This window comes from Mytilus edulis, chromosome 6, assembly GCF_963676685.1.
Source record: "Mytilus edulis chromosome 6, xbMytEdul2.2, whole genome shotgun sequence".
Taxonomy (NCBI): Eukaryota; Metazoa; Mollusca; class Bivalvia; order Mytilida; family Mytilidae; genus Mytilus; species Mytilus edulis.
The window spans coordinates 42342539-42352994 of record NC_092349.1 but is presented as its reverse complement, the minus strand read 5'-3'; the positions used below and the strand labels follow the sequence as shown (position 1 = coordinate 42352994).

Genomic DNA, 10456 nt, shown 5'->3' with positions numbered 1-10456 from the left:
ATGAATAAGATAGAATTAGGATTAATTTAAGATTATATATTTGAACTAAATACTGATATTGCATTTAATAACAAAGCATATTTTAATTCTTATTTATATAAAACTGAGGTAGCAATTAACTATATTATAAAACTATGTCCGGTTTGCTATAAATCTAACTTCAAACGTAAAATATCGTACTGATTACTTTGAACGAAATCAAATCTGATAAATGAAGGCGGTGATTAATTTTCTTTACCATAACACATAAATATAATAGAAAAGACGTCAACACATTTGACAAAATCCGATGAGAATTACAAATATAACATTAAACATTTAAACTAAATACATGAATTTGGGATGGATAAGTACCGTACCACGTCTTATAGTAATGCGAGTTCACACTCGGCAAAACAGTCACAATCGGGAATAAATCACGTTTGGTAATTAAAAGATTAGACGACATTATGACAAAACACAATCTACCATGTGGTAAAAATGTCCTTAGCTAGTTTGGTCAACGAAACATCGTATGGATCCACCAAATCGTGATGGTGTCCATAAAATTTACGGAGTGTCAATTTTAATCTGTCCTCCTCATAACTTTGTTGGAGCAGTTTCTGCGTAAGGAGCACACTCCTGTATATGAAGTCCGTATAGTGTGAACAAGCACGAGAATAACGTATCAATTGTGATATGTAAACACCATACGAAGGGGCAGAGGGTATGTTACTGCTGAGAAATGGGAAATTGATAATTGGGAAGTTGAAATCGTCCCGTTTATCATAGATTTTCGTGTGAAGTCGTCCATCTACGTCAATATTGAGGAAAATATCAAGGTATGAAGCAGTCCTTCTAGTATCAGTGGTATCCTTAATTTCAAGTTCACTTGGATATATGAGATGTAAGTATTGGCTGAAATATGGGTTATTCAATGATAGAACATCATCAATATATCGGAAAGTAAAATTAAAGAATTTCGCAAGGTGCTTTTTCTTTTTGTCTTTTAAAATTAATAGTGTTCATGTTAAGGTGTAAAAACCTGTTTGGACAATTTTAGTGATGACTTGCAAGTTACAATATATATATAATATACAACATTAGGTCAATGGCAGAAGAATATATAGAAAAAATGTATATGTGGCTGAGAAACTGGGAAAGATGAGGCTCCCAGTTTCTCATATACAAAAAAGTTCATATTTATCTGCCATTGACCTAATATTGTACCTCATCCTTCCCAATTTTGTGCCGAGTTCATAAAAGTTTATATTTTCTAACATTGACCTAATATTGTTTTTATACTGCAACTTAAATAAATAAATTAATAGCTTTTTAAATTGTAACACAAATTTTAAACCTATCCCTTAAATGAACCCCTGACTGTGGCAAAAGTGTTCCATGTTGAAATTGACATTGCACAAAATATAGCTGTGGTACTATATTTAGGAAATAAACTCAACTAGTTGCAGTATAAATTCCATTTTGCCATGATTGCCATGTTACTGAAATTGGTCATGAAACAATTTAAATTTCAACAAACTATAATCACTCTAGGGATAAATCATGACAAGTTATATGTGGCTATAAACAATACAAAATAATAACTATCCCGCTACATTAGAGCCTGAATCCTTTACCTGGCAAATCGACAACTTTACAAACATGCAGCAAGTTATCTTTAAAGCACTAATTATGATTGTGACCAAGTTTGATCCAGATCCACTTGAAGAACATACTTGTAAAATTAAGAAGCATTAGTGCATAAGTCAAGTTGTAATCTTTTGTAGTTAAAACCACCCCTGATGTTTGTGTCTGTTGTAACAATGATCACTGTAAAGTTTGCTGACAATTTATGTCAACAAAAGATTGTCAATATTGTCTTTTATTCATATCTGCTATAACCTCGACCTTTGACCTAATTTCACTGTTTGACCCATTACATATGCACTAAAGAAAGGTCAAGATCTGATAAAAAGCTAAAGACATTGTCCCAACACACAATTTCCTCCAGAATATTGCTCTTATTATAGGTATTTTGACCAGACATTAAATAAAAGCGGTATAAATGATTCAAAAGATAGCATGCTATTCCAGAACCAAACTTTAAGTCTATCAGTTACTCCTACTGCGACATTGACCAAGTGGTTTCACAACTAGTAGTATTTTTTTCACTACAAAGCATATTAACTGACACAAATTGGTAAAGGTTCAAAATTTTCTGTAAATTTCCAAAAAGTACTGTACTTTTGATTTAAGACCTTCTGGTCCGTTTTACAGCAAAAATATGTTGTAGGCTGGGAATATGATCAAAAGATACCCCTCATTTCTGTCTATCAAAAGCTATGGAAAACTTGACATCGGACCTTTAATTAAAGATTTTCTTTTCTGTGAGGCATTATCAAACAGTTTGGTAAATGTTAACTAGAGGCTCTAAAGAGCCTGTGTCGCTCACCTTGGTCTATGTGAATATTAAAAAAGGACATATACACATGGAAAAAAGTATTGGAACACCTTGATTTTTGAAAATGTGAAAAATCAGCCTCTTCTTTTGGATGGAATTTGATAAAATATTTGTAAAATAATATTGAAAAGTAGTTAATGATAACATTGGCATTAAATTGAACAAAAAATGTATGAAAAAAAATGTTTTATCTAACCAAAATTTTTATAACAAACAGAATATTTTTTGTACAAAAAAAATGCGTTTATACAACTTTAACTGTAGTCGAACTTTACAATGTCAGACATTTCAAAATTAATCTTTAGATGATTGTCCGCATCACGGTTAATCGTTATACGCCAAATAATTAGTACTTTGTGCGCAGCTTACATTCAAACGGATAACCGCATCTTTTAAAACGTCTTCTGATTCCTGCCGTAAGTCGACTTATTTGTTGCTAAGGTAGCAGCAACCATTCCTGACGAAGGGTATTGTTTATATCATGACGTGCACTTTACGCCCAATAGTGTCCCATATATGCTCGATATGGTTCAAGTTTGGGCTATTATCTGGCCAAGGAAGATAAACCGAATTCCATTGGAACAACGGATCTTCCTCCACGATGCTAATTTCCAACTTTGGCGAGCTCTGCACTATATTGGATACGGACAACTGTGTGTCTGTTCGTAGGCAAAGGTCCCCGAAACGGTCTTATCGCACGATAACCAGAGGGGACGAGCCGATCTCGAACAGTTGTTGTTTAAAGGCTCCTGTATGGTCATCACTCTCTTTTTAGGATTGTATTGTTTGCAATGGGTTTCCTTCCGACTAACCTTCATTATGCTTGATCCCCCCCTACCCCAGCAGATATTATAGGGGAGGGGGTCTTCTTGATCTCGGAAGGTTTTTAACATCGTTTGTTACTTGATTTTTATTCTCAGAACGACTTATAGTGGAATGGTGATAATCAATAATACGTGCAGTTGTCACAGCGACATACTTGCATCTCTCATGCTGATTATCTGCCATCTTCCTGCAGTTATGAGTTATGGATGACCAATTACAAGATGTCAATCACATAATTTTATAAACTTAGTTATTTAAAGTGTTGAAAACAAAGAGGATAAAAACATCTGTTTTATTGTTTACGAGTACAGTAGCTGCATGTGCAGATAAGAACTTATCGAGTCGATATTTATTGATTAAACTCAGGTGATATTTAAATAATGTTTAATAAGATCTATTTCAACAAATTATATCACAAAAAAATAAAGAGTACTACTAGTATAGATGGATTCAAGACAAAATTGTGTTTTGGTGATGGTGATGTGTTTGTAGATCTGACTAACATTCTTGCTGCTTAAAATTATCTCTATCTCTAATGAACTTGGCCCAGTAGTTACAGTGGAAAATGATAGTAAAAATTTACAAATTTTTAGAAAATTGTTAAAAATTGACTATAAAGGGCAATAACTCCTTAGGGGGTCAATTGACCATTTTGGTCTTGTTGACTTATTTTTAGGTCTTACTTTGCTGTACATTATTGCAGCTTACAGTTAATCTCTATCTATAATAATATTCAAGATAATAACAAAAAAAGTCAAAATTTCCTTTAAATTACCAATTCAGGGGCAGCAACCTAACAACTGTTGCCCGATTGGTCTGACAATTTCAGGGCAGATAGATGTTGACCTGATAGACAATTATATCCCGTGTCAGATATGCTCTAAATGCTTTGGTTTTTGATATATAAGCCAAAAACTGCATTTTACCCTTATACTCATGGCATATACGGTTTATAAATAAAATCCAGAAACCCAAGCCTTGCCAAATCTTAGTCTATCAATAACTGGTGTGACCTTTACTATTGACTCCAATAAAAATAAGGTCTTTCTTATCCTATAAGGCATTATAAGAGTGCCCACCCTGAAATGTCTTGCCTGTCTTAGTTATTATTGAATTTATGCTGAAAGTCTGTAACATAAAGGTTTTACTACAAGTATCACATAAACTTAACATTATCAATGTTCTATGATAATGAGGACATGGTCAGATGAACCTGATCTGTATACCTTACAATCATACACCAAATTTAGATGATCTGTTGCTTATAGTATCTGATAAACTGACAAAATTCAAAAACTTATCATTGATCAATAAACCATGAAAATGAGGTCAAGGTCAGATGATACCGTCTTTACCATTATGAACGTCTTACAATCATCCCATACAACAAATATAGCTGACCTATTGCCTCCTGTACTTAAAAACAGACCAAAACTCAAAAACTTCACATTGACCAATGAACCAGTAAAATGAGGTCAAGGTCAGATGAAACCTGCTTAACTGAAATACCCTGCTTACAATCATTCCATACACAACATATAGTTGACCTACAGCTTATAGTATATGAGAAACGGACCTGATCATGTTTGATCACTAATCCATGAAATGAAGTAGAGTTTAGGTGAACCCTACTAATCGGATATGAAGGCATTGCAAGGAACATGTATACCAAATATAGTTATCCTACTACTCATAACAATGAGAAATTCACATGGCAATTTATTTTCTAGCAGTTGCTAAACCATGAAAATGAGGTCATGGACAATGGACATATGGAAACTTTGTAATATAAGGTATCTGCATATAAGATATGAAGCAACCAGGTCTTTTACCTTCTTAATTAGTAAGTTTTTTCGTTTCAATTGTTTTACATTTGTCATTATGGTGCATTATAAAGGTTGCTACATGTATGTGGTATGCGTTTTGCTCACTACTGACTGCAATACAGTGTTGTAAAGTTGCTAACTGTCTGCATCATTTTGGTCTCAGAATGACAGTTGTCTTTTTGGCAATCATATCATATCTTCTTAATTTTAAATTCATCAACAAATAATGTATGCATTCTTTAGGCAACATCAAGTAAATATGTTGTTTGTACTAAAACACTAAAATGCGGCTCACAATCTAAGTCAGCAGGAAGACATGTCACTCTACTTGACAACACTTTCTTATTTTTATTAGTAGACATGGTTTATTACTTCTCCTTTATGGTGTATCATTGAAAGACTAGAAAAGCAAGCAAACAATCATTTGGAAGTCTTTGGAAGTCTTTGGATTGATTTAGCCATGTATCAAACAATTGTTCTAGCAATTGAGGTGAGCACCACAACATTCCACAACTGAGGAAGTCTTGAGTGATTCATGCAAAACTATAATTTATTATAAACAAAATGGCAAGCTAAGCTGTTGAATTTAGAATCCTTTTAATATACCTTGCAAACAATCTACAGAATTAAATTCCATGTAGTCTTATAGACTAATACTCATACTTGCATCATAAGCATACCTGCCAACTTTCACTATTTGCAAGGGATTTCTCCAATGGGAGCTCCAAAAAGGAAATTTTGAAAGAGCAATTTAGGACACAATAGTTAATTTTACAATGGCTAAAGGCTTTAAAAAAGTATGAAGAAGCCAAAATACAACATTAAAATACATTTGAAGGTCGACACAATTTGATTATTTGCAGAAAAAAAGAACTCAGACATTTTCAGCTTCATTGCTTTATTTGTCTATTATAAGCTGTCAACGTTAATCAATTTAGAGCTTAAACAATATATTACATAATTTGAAAAACTAGATTTATCTGTTATAAATTGTTACAGGCAATTACTTTACTACCTCCATAAAGCTTCTTTTCTTGAACTTGTCTTTCTATCAATGGATTATTGCACATTCCATAATTTTTGACAATAGTTATAAACTCTATCATTATAAAGCACTTTGTACAAGAAGCAATTAACTTTTTCATGTTCTGATGAACATTAAATGTTCATAAACTAACAATCAAAAATTAATTCAACAATCAAATAACTTAATTCCATAAAAATGTTAAATATTAACTAATTTATTGCATTTCAGTTGTTTTTAATTTATATACAGAGCACTTAATTATGATATGATATTCATCTTCTTTCACAGTTTGGCAAACTTTTCCACCACTGCGTCTACTGAATCCCTGAAAGATAGATAAAATTACATTTAAGATTAGTACAAAATGAACAGAAAAGCAGTTGGTACTTTCATTACTTTATATTTTCTACTTTTAACAGAAATATTTTTAAAAGAAGCATCAATAAGAATTTTCTTCACAAAAAGAGATATGTTAATGCACAACTGCACTTGTCATGAAACAGTCCTAATAAAAAATTACAGTTCCAATGTAGATTACATTTAACAAATACTTTCTTGTATGTAGAAATTATTAAATCCATGTTTTGCTTTGAGGAACAAAGTAAAGAGAATCTGATAAGCGATGAATAGCTAGATGGGGTCAGTAGAAAATAAACCATAAAATTAAGTGGCCTCAACTTTTATTTGTCCCAAGCAATCAGAAAAAACTTAATGTCATACCATGTACTCTGAATAGGGTGGGGTTGGAAGAAAGTCATTAGTTTCGTTACTTTGCCAAACAATTTTATTTACTATTTTATTTTCTATATTTCTTCTGTTTTATTTCTCAACCAAAATTTTAAATTGCTTTTAAATGCCCCAAATGGATACCCTACTTCCAATTGCCATTCATTAATCATTCAATTTGGAAATTAGTATGGCGTTCATTATCACTGAACTAGTATATATTTGTTTAGGGGCCAGCTGAAGGACGCCTCCGGGTGCGGGAATTTCTCGCTACATTGAAGACCTGTTGGTGACCTTCTGCTGTTTTTTTTTCTTTCTATGGTTGGGTTGTTGTCTCTTTGGCACATTCCCCATTTCCATTCTCAATTTTATTAAGAATTAAATAGTGGAAAAATAAAAAGCTTCATGTCTAAACTTACTGTATTTCTGCCTTAAGAATTTTCTGTCCTGCATACATGATCTCTGCCACTTGTGCTGCCACTGGGTCTGTTCCTAGAGTGGCTACAGCTACAACCTCATCACCTCTGAAATGTTTTAACATAGCTATTATTGATTGGTTACACTGTAAAAATAGGTTAAATTGTACAAATAAATATAAGTCACAACTTTTAAAAGTAAACCAATATAGGTCAAAGTATGGTCTTCAACACGGAGCCTTGGCCAACACTGCTATAAAGGGTCTCAAAAGTTAAGACTTTTAAAAGATTGTTGTATATTTTATCCACACATATATTCTTTAGCATTTAACCTCTGACAAGATGTCTTTCCTGTTTTATTTTTCATCTTAACAAAGGTTGTATTTTTTCCTCTTTGTTATGTATTTCAAATTCAGACAGTGAAGTTCTCTGAAGTCTCACTCAGTCTTCAGATGTAATGAAAATGATATCCTCTATATACTAGTACTAACTACACACCTATATTTTAATGCAAGTAATTCATCTGACCTTCAACACCTTCTCAATAACTTTGCATAATTTTTGAACTGATAAAGCAAATTATGAAAATTTTATTCAAAGGGAAATAACTGTAGAAAAATATTGTAAGAAATTGTTGAATGGCATTAAAGATTTTTGTTATGATAATTGTTGTGAATTGGCCAGTTTCAAATGAGTGAAGACATTTTCATTTCAATCAATTGCATTCAAAAATAAGTTGCGGCAAGGGAACATTAGTTTATGATGTTTTCTGAAATATGGAAAAGTACTTTTTAAAATAAGATTTAAATAATTTTATTGGAAAGGACAGATCTTATTTTTTAACTGTTCAAAATACGGAGAAAATTCTTGTAGCATGTTATAACTGCTGCAAATAAAACTAGATATTTAAAGACATGACACAGAACTCTGTAAAAGTATGTCATTCAGTCAGCTTAATATGTAAAGCAGTAAAGGGAAGTTATCCAGATATTTTAGAATAACACTATAAACTAGAGCAGCTAGGTGGTGTTTGTGAAATTGCAGGTGGTGGTTGCATCAACAAATTGCTCTCTTAAATTAATTTTTGTGGAATACCTAACACTTAACCCTTTCAACGCTACACAAAAAAATAGAAAAATGGCTGCTGCTGCTGCATTTTTTTTAGTTCATTCATTAGAACAGTATTTTCCTTTTCAGACTGCTGTATCTTTTTTATTATATGAGATACAGAGAAAGTTATTGCATGAAAAATTCTCAGGAGAGCATGAACTGTAATGTTAGGCAATTATTTTACTGAAATTTTTATCAGGTTACCTGCGTTTTCAGGTAATTAACAGGTAAAAGGTGTAATTTATTACATTTGTGTTGAATTTTGAATAAAAACTACTTTTAGTCTTCATTTATTTTGTTGTTTTATCTGCCATATTGTAAAGAAGACACCAGTTGCCCGATTCCGTAGCGTATTGTACCATACATAACGTTTTATGTAATCGTGGCACAAATAAATAGCTCCGTCCTAAAAAAATTCAATCAACCTCCGTTTCCCCCCCTTTTTCTACGTCTCGTAATGATCGATCAAATCATATTTCCCACACGAATTTAATGTAAAAAACACTTTGAGATAACAAGAAACCTTTTAACTAATCCTCGTTGTTAGTTTCGCCAAGGAAATGCTGAAATTTTTCCATATTTACAGCTTCGTTTCCGATTTCCGCCATTTGCATTTGTCAAAATATTTGTTTTTATTTACCTTCTATTTTCCTTCTACTGCATGATTTTACTATAAAAATTGTCGGGATTTCAAGCGCAAATGAGACCTTGCATATCCTCGATTCAAACGAGGAAAAATTAGAGAGAACCCGAATGAAAACCGAATGGTTTAAGAGTCCTTATGAAAAATCCTTTTTCATCGCGGCATATGCCGCGAATAGCAGTGGCGAACGGCGTACGTCATCGCGGCATATGCCGTGTATAACGTTGAAAGGGTTAATAGATAATGCAAAAAGATAATAGTCCACAAAACCAGTAAGTAATAAAGTGCTTACTTTGTATAGAATGCTGTGAAGTTTGGAGCATCCAGATCACCATGGACTACAATGTCATCATAACCAAAACCATATCCTGTAAATACAAATATTTATATCTTTTAATATTCTATATGGAAAGAGACTTAGGTGATGAGGTAGCTTAGCACTAACATTGTACTACTCAGCAGACATTTACTGGAGCTGGGGTTACATTCAACATGTGTTAGTCCCAATTAACAGTAATATTTACATAAATACAAGTTAAAGGGTATATACATAAATGAGAAAGTATATAGACAAGAAAAAAACCTTTTAAAATGACACTTTTTAGCAGTTGTTTGTACAATTTGTCAAGATATTAATAGTCTATAGCTACTATGAGGCTTTTATGTGCAAACTTGAATCATATGAAAGAATTTTTCTGCCAAGTTTGTTCTCATTAACTTCAATAGTTTGAAGAAGTTGCAAAAAATTCAAATTGCAGTTTACAGGGATTGTAAAAGCCTGATTACTGAAAAAAATCAGGGCATATCTAGGTTTTCACTCTTCCGAAATTCATAGTTTTGCTTGTTGTGAAAACTATCTTAATGCCAATTACTCTTTTAACAACATGATCCAGTAGAGCAAAGTCCTACTTTATGTAAAATTACATTTGCATCTAGTCCTCTTTTTCACATCCTGAACCAGAAAATAGGTTATTTGTACATACTTATTAGTTAAATATGTATCTTATGCTCTATATGCTTATATCCTTATCAATTACCTGTGTATCTAATGCTCTTTTTGTACATCATTGTCCAGAAAAATGGCACACTCTTTACATCTTCATTTTTCTCCAATATTCCTAATGCAGCTGCCTTCCCTTTAACAAACAAAAGACAACAATATGGTACAGACTTACAACTTAAGTATTCTTTGTTTGGAAAAACAAAATAAAATAGGATATGTTGTTACGACCCATTGAAGACAATCCAACCAATACAGATAAAAAGGTGTGCAATATTTAAATGTCACAGACTCTAAATTCTAAAGCACACAAGTTCACATGTAAATTTTGTTGCTTAAACTTTACTCTTCTCAGCAGTGAAGGACATGTTTGTTTGTTATTTTTACCATATGATCATGGTAAAACAATGTGTTATTGAGTTTTCAAATAGATCTTAAAA

The 10456-nt window shown here is 32.4% G+C and overlaps 1 protein-coding gene across 12 annotated transcripts in view; it reads right to left on the bottom strand.

Moving 5' to 3' along the window:
• Positions 1 to 5975: 5975 nt before the first annotated feature.
• Positions 5976 to 10456, bottom strand: part of LOC139527680 (apoptosis-inducing factor 3-like) — a 63983-nt gene continuing 59502 nt past the window's right edge. For all 12 annotated transcript variants that reach the window (XM_071323266.1, XM_071323267.1, XM_071323272.1 and 9 more), the window contains 4 exons: positions 10054 to 10152; positions 9309 to 9384; positions 7267 to 7371; positions 5976 to 6446 (listed from right to left, as the gene is read on the bottom strand). In XM_071323266.1, the coding sequence (XP_071179367.1) occupies positions 6404 to 6446; positions 7267 to 7371; positions 9309 to 9384; positions 10054 to 10152 (323 nt within the window). In that variant the 3' untranslated portion in view covers positions 5976 to 6403. The remainder of the gene's footprint in view (positions 6447 to 7266; positions 7372 to 9308; positions 9385 to 10053; positions 10153 to 10456) is intronic.